The 23,190-nt window shown below is 40.1% G+C and overlaps 1 protein-coding gene across 1 annotated transcript in view; it reads right to left on the bottom strand.

Moving 5' to 3' along the window:
* The window catches only part of SLC28A2 (solute carrier family 28 member 2), a 40,827-nt gene that overhangs the window by 1,037 nt on the left and 16,600 nt on the right, over positions 1-23,190 (bottom strand). Inside the window, exons 3-16 of the mRNA XM_057725243.1 lie at positions 20,771-20,862; positions 19,133-19,316; positions 17,711-17,852; positions 16,891-17,004; positions 16,457-16,534; positions 15,853-15,933; positions 15,333-15,413; positions 12,942-13,067; positions 12,730-12,860; positions 12,131-12,299; positions 11,725-11,922; positions 10,675-10,756; positions 9,258-9,356; positions 8,978-9,089 (exon numbers count right to left, since the gene is read on the bottom strand). Of these exons, the coding sequence (XP_057581226.1) occupies positions 8,978-9,089; positions 9,258-9,356; positions 10,675-10,756; positions 11,725-11,922; positions 12,131-12,299; positions 12,730-12,860; positions 12,942-13,067; positions 15,333-15,413; positions 15,853-15,933; positions 16,457-16,534; positions 16,891-17,004; positions 17,711-17,852; positions 19,133-19,316; positions 20,771-20,862 (1,689 nt within the window). The remainder of the gene's footprint in view (positions 1-8,977; positions 9,090-9,257; positions 9,357-10,674; positions 10,757-11,724; positions 11,923-12,130; positions 12,300-12,729; positions 12,861-12,941; positions 13,068-15,332; positions 15,414-15,852; positions 15,934-16,456; positions 16,535-16,890; positions 17,005-17,710; positions 17,853-19,132; positions 19,317-20,770; positions 20,863-23,190) is intronic.

Genomic DNA, 23,190 nt, shown 5'->3' with positions numbered 1-23,190 from the left:
AGTGGGTCAGATAAAAACAATGCAACAAGATGTATCAGTAAGTTCTACCAAGCAGGTGAAAACAAAAACAGAAACTTATTAATGAATCCAAACACAATGACCAAATAAATAGGACAGAATGAAGTGTGTACTCTCATTCATTCCCAAGATAGTACTAGCAAGAAATCCTATACAATGTGTCTGCTTCTGTGCCCAATACCTAATCATAGTCCTTTTGGGAATTTTCTGTCCAAGCATCACTGAAGCAAAATTTATGCCTTGTAATGTGATTTAGAATCAAATTTGTTCTAAAAAGTGAGATGGTAGTCCAAAGCCACTTTCCTCTTGAGAAAGGAAAACAGCCCAGGCTTGGGTGTGTTTGTGTATGTGTATGTGTATTTCAGCTTTATTGAGGTATAACTGACAAAATTGTAATATATATAGTGTACAACATGATGGTTTGACATATGTATATATTGTGAAAGGATTCCCAACAGTGAGTTAATTAACACATCCATCACCTCAAATATTTACTTTTTTTTTGATGAGAACATTTAAGTTCTACTCTCTTAGCAAATCTCAATTATATAATACAGTATTACCAACTATAGTCACCATGTTATACATTAAGTCCTCAAACCTACTCATCTTGTATCTGAAAGTCTGTACTATTATGCCAGCTTCTCGCTATTCCCCCAGACCCCAGCCCCAGCCCCAGGCAACCACCACTCTATGAGTTCAGTTTTTTTTTTTAAGATTCCACGTATGTGAGATCATGCAGTATTTGTCTTTGTCGGCTTATTTCACTTAGTGTAATTGTTCATCCACATTGTTGCAAATACCAGAATTTCCTTCTTTTGTAAGGATGAATAACATTCCATTGTATACACACACAACATTTTCTTTATCCATTCATCTGTTAGGGGACACATAGGTTGTCTGCATACCATGGCTACTATTAATAATGCTGCAATGAACATGGGAGTACAGATAGTGACTGTTTCCTTTGGACATATACCCAGAATTGAGATTGCTGGATCATATGGTAGTTTTATTTTTAATTTCTTTAGGAACCTCCATAGTGACTATACCATTTTACATTTCCACTAACAGTGTATAAGGGTTTCCTTTTCTCCACATCCTTGGCAGCATTTGTTATTGTTTGTCTTTTTTATAGCAGCCATCCTAATAGGTGTAAGGTAATATCTCATTGTGGTTTTTATTTGTATTTCCTTGCTAGTTAGTGATATCGAGCACCTTTTCATGTACCTGTTGGCCATTTGGCTATCTTCTTTGGAAAAATATCTGTTCAATCCCTCTGCTTATTTTTAAATCAGATTACTTGGATTTTTTGCAGTTGAGCTGTGTAAGTTTGTTGTATATTTTGGATATTAATTCCTTATTGGATATGTGGTTTGCAAATATTTTCTACCATTCTGTAAGTTGACTTTTCATTTTGTTGATGGTTTCTTTTGCTGTGCAGAAGCTTTTTAGTTTGATGAAGTCCCAGTTGTTTATTTCTGCTTCTGTTGTCTCTGCTTTTGGTTTCAAATCCAAAAAATAGCATTGCCAAGACCAATGTCAAGGAGCTTACTCCCTTCATTTTCTTCAAGGATTTTCAAAGTTTCAGGTCTTATGTTCAAGTCCTTAATCCATTTTGAGTTGATTTTTTCTGTGGTGTAAGACAGGAGTCTAGTTTCATTCTCCTACTTGTGGATATACAGTTTTGGTAACACCATTTATTGAAGAGACTATCCTTTCCCCATTGCATATTCTTGGCTCCTTTGTTGAAAACATGGGTTTATTTCTGGGCTCTCTATTCTGTTTGATTGACCTATGTGTTTATTTTTAGGTCAGTACCATACTGTTTTGATTACTACAGCTTTGTAATATAGTTTAAAATCAGGACATGTGATGCCTTTAGCTTTGTTCTTCTTTCTCAAGATTGCTTTGGCTATTTGGTGTCTTTGGTAGTTCCAAATGAATTTTAGAGTTTTTTTTTCTATTTCTATGAAAAATGCCATTGGAATTTTAATAGGGATTGCATTGAAGCTGTAGATCACCTTAGCTAGTATGAACACTTTAATAATATTCATTCTTCTAATCCATTAACATGGAGTATCTTTCCATTTATTTATCCCTTCCAATTTTTTTCATCAATATTTTTTTTTCAGTGTACAGATCTTTTATCTCCTTGATTACATTTATTCCTATTTTATTCTTTTTGATGCTACTGTAAATGGGTTTGTTCATTAATTTCTCTTTCCAATAGTTCATTGTTAGTGTACAGAAACACAAATTATTTTTGTATATTTATTTTGTATCCTGCAATTTACTGCATTTGTTATTAGTGCTAACAGTTTTTTGGTGGAGGCTTTAGGATTTTCTGTGTATAAGATCATGTCATCTGCAGAGACAGTTTTACTTCTTTTCTAATTTGGGTGCCTTTTATTTCTTTTTCTTAACTAATTGCTCTAGCTATGATTTCCAGTACTATGTTGACTAAAAGTGGTGAGAGTGGTAATTCTTGTCTTATTCCTAATCTTAGAGGAAAAGTGTTCAGCTTTTCAGCATTGAGTATGATGTTAGTTCTGGGCTTGTCATATATCACTTTCATTATGTTGAGGTACATTCCTTCTACATCCAATTTGTTGAGAGTTTTATTGTGTAAGGATGCTGAATTTTGTCAAATGCTTTTTCTGCCTCTATTGCAATGATTATATGATTCTTATCTTTCATTTTGTTAAAGCAGTATATCACATTTATGTTGAGCCATCCTTGCATCCCAGGAATACATCTCACTTGATCATGGTGGATGACCTTTTTTAAGGTACTGTTGAATTTGGTTTGCTAATTTTTGTTGAGGATTTTTGCATCTATATTCATCAGGAATATTGGCCTGTAATTTTTTCTTATAGTGTCCCTGTCTGGCTTTGGTATCACAGTAATTCTGGCCTTATTAAGTGAATTTAGAAGTGTTCACTCCTCTTATGTTTTTTCAAAAAGTTTGAAAAGATTGGTATTAATTATTCTTTAACTGTTTGGAAGAATTTACCAGTGAACCTGTCTAGTCCTGGGCTTTTCTTTCTTGGGAGGTTTTTGATTACTGATTCAATCTCCTTACTAGTAATTGGTCTGATCAGATTTTCTGTTTCTTCATGATTCAGTCTTAGTCAGTTGTATATTTCTAGGAATTTATCCATTTCTTCTATGTTATCTAACTTTTTGGGATATAATTTTTCACAGTAGTTTCTCAAAATCCTTAGTATTTCTGTGTTATTAATTGTAATATCTCCTTTTTCATTTCTGACTTTGATTCTTCTCTCTTTTTCTTAGCTAAGCTAAAGATTTGTCTATTTTGTCTATCTTTTAAGACAAATGGCTCTTAGTTTCATTAATCTTTTCTATTGTCTTTTTTTTTTTTTTTTGTCTCTATTTCATTAGTTTCTGTTCTGATCTTCGTTATTTCCCTTCTTCTACTAACTTTGGGCTTAGTTTGTTCTTCTTCTTCTTGGGTATTAAATTAGGTTGTTTGAGATCTTTCTTTTTTCCTTAATGCAGATGTTTAACCACTATAAACTCCCCTCTTTGAACAGTTTTTGCTGCATCTCACAAGTTTGGTATATTGCATTTCCATTTTCATTTGTCTCAAGATATTTTTTCAAGTTTTCCCCCCAGTTTTATTGAGATATTATTGACATATAACATTGTATAAGTATAAGGTGTGCAATATAGTGATTTGATATAGGTATATATTGTGAAATGATTACAGTAAGTTTAGTTAACATCCATCAACTCACACAGTTACAGATTTTTCCTTGTGGTGAGTAAAGATTTTTTTTATTTCTCTTATGATTTCTTTTTTGACCCTTTGTTCAGGAGCACAATATTTAATCTCTACATAAATGTGAATTTACCAGATTTTTTCTTATAATTGATTTCTAGTTTCACACTATTGTGGTCAGAAAAGACATCTGATATAATCTCAGTCTTCTTAAATGTATTAAGACTTATTTTGTAGCCTAACATATGATCTATCTGATAATTTCCATGTGTACTTGAGAAGAATGTGTATGCTGCTGCCATTGGATGGACTATTCTGTAAATATTGTCAGGTCTATCTGGTCTAATATGCAGTTTAAGTCCAGTGTTTCCTTGTTGATTTTCTGCCTGGATTATCTATTGTTGAAAGTGGAATGCTGAAGTCCTCTGCTTTTATTGGACTGCTGTCTCTTCAGATCTGTTAATATTTGCTTTATATATTTAGATGCTCCATGTTGGGTGTATAAAAATTTACAATTGTTACATCCTTTTGATGAATTGACCCCTTTATCACTATATAATGACCTTCTTTGTCTCTTGTTACTGTTTTGGCTTAAAGTCTATTTTGTCTGATATAAGTATAGCTACCTCTGCTTGTCTGAAAAACTCTCTCTCCTTCAATTCTGAAGGACAACTTTGCCACGTAAAGCATTACCAAGCCCTGGTTGGCAGTTTTTTTCTTTTTAATATATCATCCCACTTTTTTCTGGACCATAAGGTTTCTACAGAAAAATCTGCTGATAGTCTTATGGGAACTCCCTTGTATATAACAAATTGCTTTTCTCTTGCTGCCTTCTCTATGCTCTCTTTGTCTTTAAGTTTTGACAGTTTAATTATAATGTGTCTCAGTGTGGGTCTCTTTAGTGTCCCAAAGAGGAGAATTGCAGTCAGCACCTAGATGCAAGCTGATTAGAAGCTGGACACTCAGGCACCAGCTGGAAAGTGTGCAGTCAGACCCCTTCCAGGGAGAGTGGGAGATGGACATTTTTAACTATTTCCTCTGCACTGAGCCTTATGGGGCAGGCAGGGGGTGGTGGGGAGGTAGGCACAGTGGAGTCTTAAAAGTTGAGGCACTAGGACTTCCTAGGTGGCACAGTAGGTAAGGATCCACCTGCCAATGCAGGGGACATGGGTTCAAGCCCTGCCCCAGGAAGATACCACATGCTGCGGAGCAACTAAGCCCGTGCGCCACAACTATTGAGCCTGTGCTCTAGAGCCCATGAGCCACAACTGTTGAGCCCATGTGCCACAACTACTGAAGCCCACATGCCTAGAGCCCATGCTCTGCAACAAGAGAGGCCACCGCAATGAGAAGCCCACGCACCACAAACAAAGAGTAGCCCCCGCTCACCGCAACTAGAGAAAGCCCGTGTGCAGCAATGAAGACCCAACACAGCCAATAAAATAAATAAATAAATAAATAAATAAATTTATAAAAAAGAAGTTGAGGCACTAGATGTGTAGTCTAAACCCTTCACTACTTAGGGAGAAGCTTAGAGTTGGAAGTTCCCTTCCATTATATGGTGCTATGCCAGGGGTGGGGTTTATGATGAGACTGTGTCTCAGCCTTTCCTACACAATTCAGTGTGGGTATTTTCTCAGTTGTGGGAGTCATTCAGCTAGTTTCTGGACTTTTCTTAGAGGGAGTTACTCCACGTGTAGCTGTACTTTTAGTGCATCCATAGGAAGAGGGAAATTTAAGCCTCCTTTGTTGTCATCTTGGTTTGGAGTCACTCCAGATACGTTTAGTATGAGTGAATTGGACAAAAACATCTCTTTCAGATTCTAGATATGAATGATACTCAGTAAGTGACTTTAGGCAGAAAGTCAGTTGCAGTTTTGAAGGCAGAAATGAGCAGGAAAGAGTATTCTATTAATTTTTTAGTGAAGTTCAGTGATGTAAAGACAACTCGTCATTAAACACAAATTAGCATTTTTCACTTTATTCATTTACTTTAGATTATGCTTACAATGACATCCACTGAACCTCCCTAAGAACACAGGAATCATAACTACGCCAGACCAATTATCTATCCAGTTTATAATTCATCTTTAATAGTACAGCAAAAGAATTATTTTTTCAGAGAATGTTGGTTGCCTTCTCTGGTGAAAATCTCCAAACACAGGAAGATAATATCTGTTAACTTGCCATAGTAACCCGTTAAGGAGGTGGTATCCAAACATCTACCTATATAGTGAACAGATCAGTTACTTAATGACAACTTCCAAATCTATCTCCAGTTCTTATATCTCTCCTGAACTCCAGGCCCAAGTTGGTTTGTGAGTTGCTTCACATGATGGTCCCACAGGTGCCTCCAAGTCAATATATCCACTTGAATTAAGCCATAATCTCTACCCTTTACTCCCATTCCCAGAACTAGTCCTGTTCCTGTCAGTGAATAAATGGTATCCTTTAGACCCACTTCCCAGAGACAGAAAGGGTACGGTCAGTTAAGACTCCTTTCTCTTCCTTATCCTGCCCTTCCCTTCAATAACCAACCCTATTGATTCCATGGTCTAGTGCATCTTCATCCTCACAACTACTTGGTATTAGCTCTCATCATCTCTTACTTGGGAGTATTACAGCAGTGTGTTTATTGGTCTCCCTGACATCCAAATGGCTACTAGCACAATCTTTTAAAAAAACATCTTAGCATGTCAGTGTTCAGAATTCTGTAAGTCAAAATGTGAATTCCTTAGCATTTCATACAGGCCTTATAAGATCTTTCAGCCTCATCTCCCAGAACTCTCTTCATTCACTCATTTATCACTACTAACACACACATCTTTTGCTTTTGCAGAACCAAACGTTCTAGTTCCTCAAATCTTTCCTTTTGTGTGTCCTGTAACTAGTTCTTTCAGCTTAATGAGATACTCTTTTTTTTTTCCAGCTGACTTCTTTCAGTATTTTTTTTCTTTATCTTTGATTTTGTATAATTTGAAAATGGTATGCTTAAGTATAGCTTTCTTGGCATTTATCCTGCTTGGTGTTCTCTGAGCTTCCTGGATCTCTTTGGTGTCTGACATTAATTTGGGGAAATTCTCAGTCATAATTGTTTCAAATATTTCTTCTATTCTTCTCCTTTTGGTATTCACATTCCATGTATGTTACACTTTTGTAGTTGTCCCACAATCCTTGGATGTTCCATTCTGGTTTGGATTTTTTTTTCAGTCTTTGTTCCCTTTGCTTTTCAGTTTTGAAGATTCTATTGATATATCTTCAAGCTAGAAGTTCTTTCCTCAGATGTGTTTAGTCTACTAATAAGCCATCAAAGCCTTTCTTTATTTCTGTTACAGTGTTTTTTGATCTGTACCATGTCCTTTTGATTCTTTCTTAGCATTTCTATATCTCTGCACTTACATTGCCCATCTGTTCTTGCTTGCTGTCTACTTTTATCCATTAGAACCCTTAGCATATTAATCATAGTTCTTTAAAATTACCACTCTGATAATTAGAAAATCTCTGCCATGCCTGGTTTTGATGTTTGCTCTGTCTCCTCATATTGTGTTTTTTGCCTTTTAGCGTGCATTGTACTTTCTTCTTGATAACTGGACATGGTGCACCCATAAAAGTAACTGCTGTAAACAGGCCTTAGTAATGTGGTGGTGAGGTATGGGGGAGGGGAAGCATTCTGTAGTCCTATGATTGGGTCTCAGTCTTTTAGTGAGGCTGTGCCTCCAGACTGTGAACTTCACAAGTGTTTCTCAGTTTTTCCTCCCCCTTTAAGTGGAACAGGATGGCTAGAATGGGCTGGAGTTGGGTATTTCTCTTCTTCCAGGTCAGGGAGACTCTGATAATACCCAACCTGGCTAGGTTCTGGTTAACTAGTTTCTCCTGAGGGCGGGCCTTGTTTAAAAAAAGAGTGCTCTGGGGGCTTCCTAGGTGGCGCAGTGGTTGAGAATCCATCTGCCAATGCAGGGGACACGGGTTCGATCCCTGCTCCAGGAAGATCCCACATGCCGCGGAGCAACTAAGCCCATGAGCCACAACTATTGAGCCTGTGCTCTAGAGCCCGTGAGCCACAACTGTTGAGCCCATGTGCTGCAACTACTGAAGCCCACGTGCCTAGAGTCCGTGCTCCGCAACAAGAGAAGTCACGGCAACCAGGAGCCCACGCACCACAAGGAGTAGCCCCCGCTCACCTCAACTAAAGAAAGCCGGCACGCAGCAAAGACCCAACACAGCCAATACTTTCATTAATTAATTAATTAAAAAAAAAAAAAAGAGTGCCCTGGTGTATTTCAAAATGGTTCCTTTTCCCCTCCCCCTGCCAGAAGCATGAGGGCGTATTTACTGTGAGAGCCTGATCTAGCTCCTGGAGGTAAAACTCCCACAAGTACGGGGTTTCCCCCTGTGACTGGGTCCCCCCAGAGTTTTTAACATTCAGGCTTATCCTCACTGAGCCTGCAGCAATTACACTTTCAGATTATCCTGCCCGGGCACAGGTTTCTGTGGCAGTTTCCACTTTAGTCTGCTCCAGTAAGCCATGACTCCCTGTGTTTGCATGTCTGTCTCTCCAGTCTTGGGGTCAGCAGTTTGCTCTGTGTCTCTTACAGATCCAAGAAGAGTTACTGATTTTTCAGGCTGTTCAGTTTTTGGTTTTTTTTTTTTTTTTTAACTTGTTGTTAGGATGCAGTGGTGACTTCTGAGTTCCTTACATGAAGAACCAAAAAACTATTCTAATAATATCCCAGAAATTGGTAAACAAGTTTATTTTTACACTATCTGAACGCATCATGATTTTTTTATCAATTGAACTTTATCCTCTCTCAGTCTTCATTTCTGTCTGAAGAAGCCCATATGTTTTTAGCCACTTAGGACCATTGCCAAGTCTTCACCTACAACCTATCTATATCCTAATCACAATAAATACATCACTTCTGATCAGGGAAACCACCCTCCCTTACTTCTTCCCCTCCCCCTCCACTTCTCAGTGCTCCATTAATACAGGTAAAATCTGTCCCTTGTCCATGTGAGAGCTAATAGTGAGTATGCATCTAATTAGAGAAAAGAACAGAGATCTAGACCACCACAAATACCTGTCTCCCTTCTTATATGCTCTATTCAGCATCCATGTGATTACCCTCAAGACCTTACTTCTCCCTGCTCCCCGGAGATTCCTGAGTGGAGGAGAGCAGAAAGGAGGAGGGAGCAGGGATCCTGGTGCTCACTCACCTCTGAAAGAGCTCTCTGCAGCACACAAAAGTCTCATAGGTTCTATTGGTGAAACTTGTGTTTAGGAAGGAGACACAGTCAGTTTCAGCTCCCCTGGGGACATAGAGGATTCCTGGGTAAAGGAGACAGAGATGCTAAGGGGAAGATTTTACACAAGAGAATTAAGGCTCTTAATTCTTTAGGTAGAAAATGGGGTCACTGTACATTTGGTGCCTTTTCTATGCATATGTGAGATGGATGGTTAAGCCAATATTCTGAGACTAAGGTGAGAGACACTTACCTGCCACACAGGCGCTGACAAGGGATACACAGGCCCCTGTGAAGAGGGCACTGACCACAATCTTGGACAAGTCACTCTTCCGGTGGGGTACCATTGATGCTACAGACAACAAAACAAAACAATTCAATCTCTTCCCCACCAGGCAATTAGATATACCCCCATGAAACCCCATTAGAAGAGTGCTGAGGATCAAAACGCAGCAGATGAATAGCCTTCTTACCACCAACAACCAGAGGCTGACAGTGGTACCCTAAGAAATATGTATATTCATTAGTCCTCAGAGGTCACTAACTTAGACATTCCCCAGGTCAAAGGTTGTGTGTCTGACCCTATCTTCAGTGGTTCTGTGAACATTCCCAAGATGTATCTGAATCAAGCAAAGCCCTGGGTTGCTCCAGACAGGTGCAGATGCCTCGGGTGTTCACTAGTTGAAATCTTCATCCTTAACCTGGACAGATTTAGATGGACTATTTTGAGCCAGAGAGATAAGGAAGGCAACATTCACCTAAGCCTTAGTCACATGATGCATATCCCACTACTAGATGGCAGTCTCACAATCAGATGGTAGTTGGGCATCAGAATTAGAATACAGATGAGTGTTTAACAGAAGGGAAAGAGATAAACTAAAAGGAAATTGTTTGATCCACTACCAGGTAAATCAACTTCATGATTCTAGCCCAGAATATAAGTCCCATAAAAAATGGACACACTGAGCTGTATTTTTCTTATACTTTATTTCTAACTTGGATCTTCCAAACTCTTGGAATCTGCTAGTAGTTCTCCTTGCCCCTGCCTTTAAGGACAATTCCACTTTCCTCATATTATTTCCTCCAGCCGTTACCATTCAGCAGTATTTTCAGCAATCTAAATGTATCTGTGTATGCTTCAAATACACATTCCTCCCCACCTGGTGACTTGTAGCTTTTAATCTAACACCTCACACCACTTACTCTGTCTATCTGCCTTATGTGTCTGCTGCTTTTATTTGTCCTTTGGTTCCTTGTGCAACACCTACTTCTGTGAAGTCAACTGGTGATCAGCATAATTTCAAAAAGTACCTTCACTAGTGAATAAAAAACAAAATACTTTTACTTATATATGTACTATATCCATTTAATGGCAAAATAAAAATAATATCATTATAGTCTTCCTCATAGGGAAAATAAAAACAAAATTGGTCTTTTGGGCCTCCAATTGAAAAAAAATAACAGAAATTGAGATTGTAAACCCAGCCTGGGCTCCATGCATAGCCAGATAGCATAATTACCTCAACTCTAAATTAACTGCCACCTGAGAGACTCATTTCACATCAGCTTCTCTATCTGGTCTCATCTTGTACTGAAGCACTGGGACCGAACACTACAGATGCCAGGAACTGGCTGGCATGTTGGGTAGCTGGGAAAATGAATTAACTCACTCAAGCCTCCCAGTGTGATTCCTATGGAACTAAGATTGGCAAATCCGCAGAGTGAAAATGTTGTAATGATTTCGGCTCTCACCTAGGGAAAACAAAAATAGATAAGTAAGTAAACTCAGGCCTATGTGGTGCAGTCATATAATCATGACAGAAGTTCCAGAGTACTTAGAACGCCCAATCTTGTCCACACTACTCTAAGGAACATGGAAGGCATGCTCAGAAAATGATATGGAAACCACCGTGGCCTCTTTGCCCAGTGCTCTTCTTGTTGAAGCCTATGAATTAGGAGAAGGACTAGACATGAGAATGATTGAGAGGGAAGAGGTAGATGGAGAGAAAAAAGGAGCTCAATTTATAGCAATTTAAGCTTATAAATGAAGATGGGGACTTTAGACAATCACAAATAGTGCCCTCCTTGGACTTCCCCAACTGTAAAGTCCCAATCATTACATTCTAGAGAGAAGTTGGCCTGCGAGGCACAACTACTGAGCCCATGTGCCACAACTACTGAAGCCCACACGCCTAGAGCCCATGCTCCGCAACAAGAGAAGCCACAGCACTGAGAAGCCCACACACCACAACAAAAGAGTAGCTCCTACTCGCTGCAACTAGAGAAAGCCCACATGCCGCAACTAGAGAAAGCCCACGTGCAGCAACAAAAACCCAATGCAGCCAAAAAATAAACAAATAAAATTTGAAAAGAAAAAAAAAAAGAAGTTGGGTCAGAGTGTGGGGGACTGGCACACAGACCTCAGGGCATCTCAGGCACAGAAGCTAAGCATACTATCACTCTTTTTTTTTTTTTTTTTTTTGGCTGCACCGGGTGGCATGTGGGATCTTAGTTCCCCAACCAGGAATCAAACCCACACCCCCGCATTGGAAGTGCAGAGTCTTAACCTCTAGACCACCAGGGAATTCCCCATACTGTTACTCTTGCTTTGTGGTCAGGCCTAAGACCTTGGAAAGGGACCTGTGGGTGTGAGACAAAACTTTGTGTAACACTTTTTCTCTCCCCACAGACTGTTCATGCTTTTCTAGATTGTCACTTACAGAAATCCACTGCTTCTCGCCTCCAATCCACTCTTCCACTCCAGAGAGACGTTTGTTTTTGTATTGAGACAGTTGCTGATAGGCCACAAACTCATTTGTGAAGAACTTGATCCCCACCATCTCAGCTACCATTGGACAGTCTGCCCACTCCACACCCATCATGAAAACCATGGGCCTTAGGATATAGGAGCAGATGACCTGGGAGAGAGAAAAAGATATCCCACGAAAAGGAAGAACAAATAACACAGGTTAGGAGCCAAAGACTTCTCTGGAGACTTGACTTAGTCTCCTTCACCTTTCACCTCTCCACACTCCCTTAGCGCACTGTGGGTCAGGAGGACATGCACAGTTCAAGGACTACTCAAACACACCCTAGAGAGACAGCCCAACAAATGGAATCCTTTACCTGAAAAGTGAGTCCATGTATGTCTACCAGTTCCCCTAGCCAGGAGAGGGCAGCATTGATGAAGGCCAACACAGCCAAAAAGGCAATCAGGTTGGCTGCTACATTAGCAGCAAGGCCTATGGCATCTGTGGCTCCATTGCTGGCAGCTTCCAGGACGTTTTTCTCCTTCCTGTGGTTATTAGGCATAAGGGAAGAATATGGTGTCTAGAGTAATCTTGGCCCCTCAGAGAAGAGCTCTCCCCGTGTCCCAGTAGTGCAGGAGTGCAACAGGAGTGTGCAAGAATGGCTTGAGAGGTGATGGGGGTTCCAGTGACACTTTTTGTGGAAATTACACTAATTAATATCAGATTTAATTGCCATGAAGTTGCACTGACACAAAGGACAGAGGATAATGGCATGCAGAAGACAGAGACAGGTGGGAGGGTTAAACAAAAGAAAAAAAATCAACATGATTAGCTGGAGGCAAAGGTATACCAGAGGGGATATGGAATCATATTATTCCTTCTGCAGGAGACTTGAAGCCTCTGCCACCACTGCACCACTCTTGGCTCGGCACCTGACCTCACCATCTCCCAAATTATATGCCTCATTGGACTCACCCACGGGGCAATTTTACCCCCTCCTTATTCTTGAACTTGGACTCCTCCACTTCTGGATATACCAGCTTTGACAAAGCAAGAGCAGAAGGGGAAGCCATCACAGAGGCAGAAATCAAGGATGACGCATCAACCTGTAAGGCGAGACTTAGGAATAAGTATCTACAGAACACAGCTTGAGCTCACCCAGGAGGGATCAAACAGACTACGCTCACCCCAAAGGATATGAAGGCTCCCAACACAGTGCCTGAGATGGTGGCAAACCCTCCAGTCATCACTGCATGGATTTCAGAAAGTGTCATGTCTGCAAGGTATGGACGGATGAGCAGAGGTGCCTCTGTCTGTAAAAAAGGAGAAGAGAGTCAGATTCAAGAGGATGCAGCTCCCCACCCCGGAGTGCCTGCCGCGGCTCTGGGCACACATCCCTCCAGTGTGAGTGCTCTTCCAAAACTAAGCTCCGCTCTTAGGCCCTCCCCATGTCTGGCTCACTCCCTCTGGCACCTAATCATATCCTGGCTAGCACTGTTCTCATGTGTTTTCATATGAGTTTGTCTCAACTATTTAAAATTTAGAATGCTATAGAAGACAAATGGTATGTTTCTTTTGTATGTTCTCAAATGTCTAAAACTATATACTCGGGATTTCCCTAGTGGTCCAGTGCTTGGGACTTCACGCTCTCACTCCCAAGGGCCCAGGTTTGATCCCTGGTCGGGCAACTAGGATTCCACAAGCCACGCCGCATGGCCAAAACAAAAAACAAACAAACAAACAAAAACTGTATACTTAGTGAATGACTTTATAGAGTACAGTGTACTTAATGAATACATATTAATTGCTTAAAAGGTACTCATTACATGAATTGCAAATAGATGATTGAAGATGATGAAAGAATCAAAAGAAGTAATGTTTTTGAAAATGGTATAAAATTATGAAGACCCAACTAAGTAAAATACATCTAGCATTGACCTAAGAGATACTTATTATTTTTTTCTTCTTATAAACTTTAATATATAATTAAATATAAATGCTAGCTGTTTAAGTTCTTTGACATTATACATTCAGCCAAGAAAATCAGAGCAAATTTGCTTTGTTTCCATTATACTTTTCTAATTTTCCGCAGAGTCAGGAAAGAGAAGCAACTTCAAAGTATCAGTAAAAAACTATCCAAATTACAGAGGAAAAACAATAAGAGGAATTGACAATTTCCCTATATTTGAGGCCTTTAAAATACATTAATGATAGACATCATAGATGGTAACTATAGTATCATGGTTTAAACTAATTTGAGGTAGTGTTCTGGTGGAAGCTACATAGGTCCCTCAGGAAAGGACTCTTAGGAAGTGACATTTAAGCTGACATCTGGAAGATGAAGAAGAACCAGCCCTGCAAAGGCAAGGGGATGTTGTATAGGGAGAATCATATTATATAGACTACTGAACTGAAATATCTCTAAAAACATACTGTTTCATGGAAATTATACCTGCCACAAGGAAATGCTTAGAAACAAAATGATTTCAGTAGCATGGCTTCTAGGAACTGAAGTCAAGTACTCAAAAAATAAAATTCAGCTTCTTAATCGTAGTCACGAATTGAATGCTTGGGCAAAAGACCAGCTTAGAATGGATCCCCAAACTCTGGTTAATTATGAAAATGTCAGAGTTTCATAGACTATGGCACAAAGTCACCCGCAGAATTCATGAGATTATCTTGCGGTATCTATTAGGCTACTGAAATGCCTCAACAGTATGGAAAAACATAAGTTAAATATATATATAAAGATGTATAATTTCATAGCCCAGAGTATATGCCATGGATTTAATTTAATCTATATCAAAATCAGAGGACCATTAGATATTTATTATTTAATGAGTGACCATTATGTGCCTAGTGCTATATGAGATGCTCGGGACATACCTATGAATAAGGCAAAGTTCCTATTCCTAGTCTAGCAGAGGAAACTAAGCTGATTATGGAGAATTTTGGCAAAATGTGGCGTGCTGTGGTAGAAGTATACAGAAGTACCCTGAGAACATTTCAAATACCATTAATCAGCCTAGGGCTTTAGAAGAGAAAGACCTCAATACTAACTCATTGTCAGTTTGACAAGCCATTGTCCCTAACATTGAGTTGATCAGTCAGTAGCATATATTGAGCACCTGCTCCATACAGACGAATGTATCAAACAAGTATTATGGGGAAGAGCTTTGGTGTTAGCCCTGAGCAAGGCAAGCTATTGTCTCCTTAGAGATCCTGGAAAACAGAGGTCACAGGAAGAAACCAGAATATGGAGGAAACATCTTTCATAGCCCCTGAAGGGGGATGATTTGGACCAGGACATTTCCTTAAATTCCTGTGTAAGAAGTTGGACCTGTGGTTAAATATGTCCCCATTATATACACTCAGATAAGTATTATTAGGTATGAAAGGTGAAAGCAATGAGCTGAGTTCCCTTTGAGAGTTCGAGTTTTCTTTCATCAGAGTGATTGGCTGCCCATACAGTCTTTATTTATTTGACTTTTTAAAAGGAGAGCGTACATTTCTAAAACTGTTTTCTGCTATACTCTCTGTTCCCCAGAGAAAAGATCAGAAGGCCTCAGGGTGCTTACCATACCCACAAAGATGTTTCCTGCCACAGCCAGGGTCTCTGTGGCAGTGGTGCCCATGGTGATTTGCAAAAACCAGGCAACCTAGAAGGATACAAAAACCCAAACCATTAACATTAGCAGGAACCTTGCAGTATATTCAGCAAAACCCCTGCTCCATTATGCTGGTGAAGAAACTAAGGCCTAGAGAAGAAGAGTGACGAGGTTGAGACTACAAACCAAGTTATAAATAGAGCCTGAACCAGAGCTCAGGACTCTTGGCTTCTAGAAAAAGTAGATTAAAACTCAGTATGAAATGGTAGTTCAGCCCATTTTTTCTCCCTGCTCTGCACCTCAGCCTGCCTAGGGCCTTGTCCTGAGCATCTGATTTCAGGTATGCTTAAAAGAGTTTGCTGTTCACATTGGTCCAAATGCTCTAGATCTGACATATGAGCTTTTTTTCTGAAGTAAGTGTCATCTTCATGCCTCTTGACAGATCACAAGATAAAGGCCCACCTCCTGACTGTGTAGGAGAATGACTCACCTTCTGAACTACCCACTGCACAAGGCCCAGGTAGTAAAGAATGGACATCACACATCCAAAGAAAAGGATGATCGGTAAAGCCTATAATGAGAATGATGGGGCAACCAGTGAGATAGTACACCGAATGTGCTTGTGCATGCCATTAGAAGACTGTGTCTCAGGCCTCTAAGTTCAGTTCTCAGCATCCCTAGTGCAGCTGATAAAGTATAGATACTCAATGGATATTTAAACACAAACTAGTTTAGGAATAAATTTTAAATGTATTACAAATCTATTAAGCCACAAGAAGATGTTTTCTGAGCCTTCCTCTCTCACTCTTATTTCATTCCAATTTCAATATGACAATGATCAAAGGGCAAGAGATAAACACTGCTTCCTATATGGATGGGATCAAATCCTCTTCTTAGGGTCAAATTGGTATTGGGTTGGTCAAAAAGTTTGTTCAGGTTTTTTGTAACATCTTATGGAAAAACCCAAATGAACTTTTTGGCCAACCCATTATATAGACTGGCTGACCTCGTGGACACACATTTTCATCATCAGCTTTATTCCCCTCCACCTCCCCGCCACTGACCCTCATTGCTGCTCATGAAACAGATATGACCTGAAAAGCGAAGATATCCTTGACCAGCATATCCCCAAAAACAAAACTGGAGCCAGCCACAGTATAGTTGAGGAAAATCTGAAAGAGAAAAAGAGAGAGAGCGAGAACAAGAGTGAAGCCCGGAAGGACACAGGGAAGCTAGGATCAGCCTCATGTATGATTAGGACCTACTTCTACAACTGAGGTTGGCCTCCCTTTGACACCATGGGAAGCAGGCTGTGTCCCTATGAGCTACTCACTGAATGACAGCGGGCTCAGAAGTTCAGTTCTCTTTATTTGTGTGCTTAGCTGTACCCCAGTATACTCTCTCCTTTCTCACCAGATCTCCCACCACCATCATTAACAAGACACAGCCTGATCTCCCCATGCTTTCCCCCAGTCTCCTTTCTCTAGGGTTCTAAAAGAGCAGGGCCCTCGCATTCAGTTTCTCATACCTGAATCTGGTTTCCCAGCCATTGAAATGCATTAAATCCAGGATCAGTTCTGATGACCAAGATCCCAAAGACAAACTGAAGACCTAGGCCCCAAAGCACTGCCCTCCACGATACCTGGGACCAAAATAACGTTATTCCAATGTGATTTCTAATCCCGACTTGCTCATCACCTGGCTGGGGTTTTAAACTTGTACTCTGGAACCAACCTAGCATGTTAAAAGTAAATCTGGGTATTTAAAAAAAAGAAAAAGACAGATGATTGAACTTGGTGTACCCCCCAAAAAATAATAAATTAATTAAATTGAAAAAAAAAAAGAAAAAGAAAAAGTAAATCTGGGGTAAGATGGAGTAGGGAGCAGGGGGAAACAGGGCATTAATATATAAAGAGCCACATACGTCTATATGGTTTTTAAAATTATGTCTACAGATTAGACCTCACACATAGATACACACACACATACATATAAAAGCATCATAAACCAGTACTTTAATATTACTATGCGCAATAGCTGATTTTCTTTCTTTCCTTCTTTAGTTTTTGTTTTGTTTGTTTTTTCTTTAACACTGGCCTGGATCCACAAAATTAAAATCAGCCTCCCTAATGGATCGCAACCTACAATTTGAAAAGAAATGGTCTAGGGCCTCTGAGAGCTTTAAACTTCACTTAGGAGCTAAACTGTCAAAGGGGCAAATTCCAGAGATTGTTAAGAACTTAGTTCTATGCCTTTGTAATCAATACTTGGCACATACATTTTGTAATTAGTAATGCATGGTCCTTGGCTAGGTACTACTATGCCCACCCTGCATACCCAAAACTCACTGCACTGTGGTGTTTGGAGAAGACAAAGAGGATGAGGATGAACATGCAGATTCCCGCAAAGGAGATCAGCTGCTCTGGCCTTTGGGCTGTGTCTAGAGCCAGCCACAGGATAAGGCCAACCAAGGAGACTCCTGCAAACACCCTGGAGAGGGAATTTCAGAACCATATCATCAACTCAGTGGATGAATAAGAAACAACTTCACCTCTAAAAAATAGAAATTCACCACAAGGATAAATGAAACAACCTAATAGATTAGACACAGAGACATATCTTTAGAATCATTCATCTGTGGTTTCCCAGTTACCACCTCTCCCCTCCCCTCAACTGTTTTACTCACAGAATGAAGCTGAAAGAGTCCAATCTGAGGACATAAATCTCAAGACCTCCTTTTCCTCAAGCTATCATATCAGTAAGATGTAATATAAAGACTTATTCTTTAAGATTGTTCTAATGCATAACCAGAAGATTTTAAAAAGAAGGAGGAAGTCCCTCATGGATCTCTACCCAACTCCCAACCACTCCAAGGGCAAGAGTAAAGGCTAAGCCACAAGTCAACTATTAATGGCCTTGTAGTCCCTTGATGTACCAAACATGCTCAGGCAATACAGAAGCTAGTCTCCTCATGTCTGAGTGTTGGAGTCCTTTCAGTTCAAGGGAAAAGAATTAGAAGGTATATCATATATGAAAAGAAAACAAAAAGAGCACATTGTCCATTGAGACACTGCAGGAACAGCAATGATAATAACAGAAGGGATTACAGATCAGGGGTTGAATTTTGGAGCTGTTCTCTCTATGAACTCAAAGTGAATTAAATCTGGCTTCCAGAATCCATCCTGCTAATGGAGAAAGTCCTTTACCTCTATCTCTCCAGTGTCAAATAAATCAATGACACAAAATTTAGGCTGTAGTCTGCTGTGCTTCTCCAAATGATCACTGTTGAAAACATTCTGAACCGCTATTTTCTGAGCCTTAAACTCTAGGGAATTATAAGACACCAGTGGGTGCAGGAAGTCTGGAGGACTAGAGGGAAAAAAGGCATGGAAAGTACCTGGGAACTAAGGGAGAAACACATGACCATGAAACCAATTTGATAGTTTAATGCAGCTATAAGCCTCTTTGCCTTGATTACTTCACTGAAGAGGAGTATGGTTTTTCTCATTTCTGACACCAGCCCTAACAATAAACAGACTGAAACTCTTCTCTGATATGTAACCCCTCCTGCCCGCTAGCAATATTGAGACATGAGGCTATAAGAAACTGGACTAAGTTCAGTGCTCAGAGGCCCATTGCTGTTTGCTCTCTGAGCCTTGTATAGGGGAAGCTCTGAGAGATAGCTCAAGAACTGTCAAAGGAGGAACAGTGTAGTGGATTGGGGTATAAGACAAGTTGTGGGACTAGGGATACTGAGATTCTTCTCTTACCATTTCATCCATAGCTTCAGGCGGGAGTTTTCAAGCGGCTTCAGACATCTTGTTAATTTTTCAGCAAAGAATTTTTTCAGAAAATGGTGAACTAGGACCAAAAGCGCCAAACAGGTGAGGACGAACAAGGCCAGGGCTCTATGGAAATCCAAGATGCAAGCTGCCAGGAAGTAGGCAGCATAAGCTAAAAAGAGAAAGTACAGAGTAAGGATCAGCAAGGCAGAGCCCCCTAGGAACAAATGAAGATTTAGTCATGAATATCTGGGACTTAAGGCAAGAAAAACCCGCCAGCAACCTTACCACCCAGCCCTGACTGTCAGAGTGAGCTGCAGTTCTCAAGTCCAGGAGAGATGGCCAACTGTTTTTTGGGGGGATCCCAAGGAGGAACCAACTTAGTTTGAATGCTGCATATTTTCACTTGTCCTTGATGAAATCTCATTCTCTTTTATTTTATCTGATAACCTCTTTCTATTCCCTTCGTGGATTTGCTCAGCACCCACCTTTGTACTCTTAAAAAGTCATCTTTTCTCAAAACTTTATAACCACAGTCATTTTAACCTTTCCTCTTGAGCAGAGCCATGTAAACAAGGCTACTACTAGGAAGTGCAGCCATATGGTCCTCACTCCATGGCTCCCTGACTCACCCCAAAATATAATTTTTGTTCTCACCATCCCAGCTGCTTCTAATATTGACATCAAAGTCCCATACATCACTGACAGTATTTTTTTTAATAAACTTTATTTATTTATTTATTTATTTATTTATTTATTTATTTAGGCTGTGTTGGGTCTTCGTTGCTGCGCACGGGCTTTCTCTAGTTGCAGCGAGCAGGTGCTACTCTTTGTTGCAGTGTGCGGGCTTCTCACTGCAGTGGCCTCTCTTGTTGTGGAGCACAGGCTCTAAGTGTCCAGGCTTCAATAGTTGTGGCACACAGACTCAATAGTTGTGGCTCATGGGCTCTAGAGCGCAGACTCAGTAGTTGTGGTGCATGGGCTTAGTTGCTCTGAGGCCTGTGGGATCTTCCCGGACCAGGAATTGAACCCATGTTTCCTGCATTGGTAGGCGGATTCTTAACCACTGCACCACCAGGGAGTCCATCACTGACAGTATATTTTAAAGAGAGGTTTGCTTTCTTTTTTTCTATGCCTGGAGACTTGCAGGATCTTAGTTTCCCAACCAGGGATCTAAGTAAAAGTGCCGAGTCCTAACCACTGGACAACCAGGGAATTCTAAAGAGGTTTGCTATATTTTAAAAATATTTTATACCATTGATCTTACCAGTAAACCAGCAAATAAGTAGAATATACTACAGGCTTCTTTCATAGGCTACAAGAACCATGCCCCTCATCTAATCAAGACACTAAAAAAAGAGACAAGCCCAGATTCTCTGAAATATTTAAGTCTATCAAATTGTACTGGTACATTTTGAAAAATAGCTTATCCTCAGATTTTACTTATTCTTAGAAATGCAACTCTATAAATTACAGTTCATTACAAGTAATTAAGATTTCTACATCATATAACCCTTTAGATCAACTTGTGAATAAAGTTGCTTTCCATCTAGTAATAGTCTTGACACAAGGTCACATTTCTAAAACGATTGTGTCTCTCACTTCCATGGACTCTCAATACCTTACCCAAACACAACAGGCACAGCAGGATCTTCTTAAACAAGCCAGCGTGCGTTTTGCAGAAACTTCTTGCCTTTGTGAAAGGCTGTATGTCCCTCCTGATGAGAATCCAAAAGTTAAGATACAAAAATTATTCCATCCTGTTTGTATCAATTCCCAGAACTTAGATTGCCTGGCCTGAGAAAGAATTTTCTCTTAACAAAATCCATCCAGGGAAAGTTAGGTAGTATTGAGTGATGCCAAAAAGGCCAGGTCAACCTTGACAATGGACAGCAGGTCAGAACACTCTTATCCAAACTAGGCTAGCAATATCCTCGGTAATTTCTTACCACAGAAGTGAACACTGGTCACATTAAGGAGAGATTCCTGGGACTTACTCCTTCCTGTTCCCTAGGGACAAGGGATTGCTCAGCTTCCAGATTCAGAAAAGGGCCTATTCTTCTGAGAGAAAATAAAAACCACACAAATGCATAACCCTGAACAATCAGATGTGCATCAACAAACCAGAAGGAAAACACTACCACCCTCAATAATCCCTGGATGAGAGGGCCTGAGAGAAGACGCCCAGCAAGTAGGACTTTTCAAGTTTAATTTAACAAACATTTATATAGTGCTTTCTATGTGCTGGACTTTTTCTAAGACGTTTCAAAGTAGTGACTCATTGACTCCTAATAAGAACTCTTGAGGTGGCTACAATTATCATTCCCATTTTACAGATGTGGAAACTGGAAAAGAAAGAAGTACCTTTCCCAAGGTCATGGAAGTTGTAAGGAGCATAGATAGAGCGTAAACTCAGGCAGTCCGGCTTCAGAATATGAGCTCTTAACCACCTCCCTACACTGCATCTTACCTAGCCCTAGGCTCGCCTGTCTCTGCCATTCCTAAATACCCTCAGCACACTGAAGTCATATGAGCACAAAGCTCTAATTTCCAAATTCTTAGAAACTCCAAAGAAGATGAGCCCAGCAAGAAGGACTCAGTTGGCCATCATGCTGATGCAGGACAACTTAGCCAGGACTGGGACCAACCACTAGCTCCAAATGCCCTGGGGACTTAGCTCACAGATTTCTATGGCTCCTTCTCCATTGCTGCCTCTCCCATCTAACACACTCCCGTTTTTTTATACATAGTCTTCCCTTTCACTCCTCCTTCTTCTCCTTATTTCTTCTTTTTTCAGGGAGTCCAACACTGTGTTAGCTGAGTAGAGTGTGTATTATCAGATATAGGTGATCTGAGAAAGGAGAAAACATTCTTTATCACGACCTGACTTAATCAATTCAAGAGCACACCTTAGGATCTTTCCATGCTTAATAGAGAAAGTAGTGAGTAAAAAGGATTGCTTAGAAGTTTCAGTATACCTGGAGGATGTCAATATCTTTGGAACATCATTTGCAAAGTATATCAAGGAACTAATTTAATTTCAATCCTAGACTTCCCCTGTGTGCCAGATATCTCTGGTTTGCTCCACCAGATCCACTCTCCATCCTGCTCTGTGCCCTAGGATTCTAATCCATGTGGGCTACACCCATGGGCTTCCATAACCCTCTAGATTATCTAGTTGGGTTCTACCAGGGGGATCCAGAAGGAGATCAGAGTATATGAAAGGACTGAGATCAGCATATTGAGGTCTTCTTTATCTGACCCTCCTTCTGGATTCTCTTATATCTTGTCCCTTTGGACCGAAGAATAGTAACTGTTCAATGCTTCTAGCCTCAGGATCTTGCACTATCGTTTCTTATGATTCTGCTACATCTTGCACACATCTTTGTAATGGTCTGTCTGTAAATAAACCCCCTCTGTAAATAAACTCTCCTCTAATTAACCTAATTTAAGTATCCCTTCTGTTCCTGTTAGGACCCAAACTTATCCACTAGGCAAAGCTGGTTTAAAATTATGCCTAGTCAAATGCCAGTTCAGCGAAGCTGTTGCAGAATTAGAGAGGGCATGCACTAGTCCAAGAATAAATATAAACAACATACCTAGAAAATATTTCTGCCATCACCTCATGACCACATTCGACCATTTCCTGAAAACTAACGTTCAGTGGGTGTGGCGAGAAGTCAGTGAAAAACACTCATTTCTGAAAAACCCATAAACAACTTGATCCTAGAACATCAATTTAGAACAGGACCTCTGTCTTAAAAAATTAAAATTAAAACAAAAATCATAAGGGACATTCCAAAGGAAAAGAGAAAAGAAGTTCTCAGATTCTTTTAAACCAATTGAGAAGCAATGCATAGAGGTATGTTCACAGGTGTTCATGGTCCTGGCATCCTGCTTGGCCCAGGATCTTGCTAATACGACCAAGCTCTTTACATAATGGTTCAGTTTGAGGATTAGTAACTATGGTATACCCAGAAGATGAATTGAGAAAAAAAATCTGTCTGGTAGACGGTGACACTTGATATCTTTTCCACTTGCTCTGA

This window comes from Hippopotamus amphibius, chromosome 2 (assembly GCF_030028045.1).
Source record: "Hippopotamus amphibius kiboko isolate mHipAmp2 chromosome 2, mHipAmp2.hap2, whole genome shotgun sequence".
Lineage (NCBI taxonomy): Eukaryota > Metazoa > Chordata > Mammalia > Artiodactyla > Hippopotamidae > Hippopotamus > Hippopotamus amphibius.
This window is presented reverse-complemented; position numbering and strand designations above follow the sequence as displayed.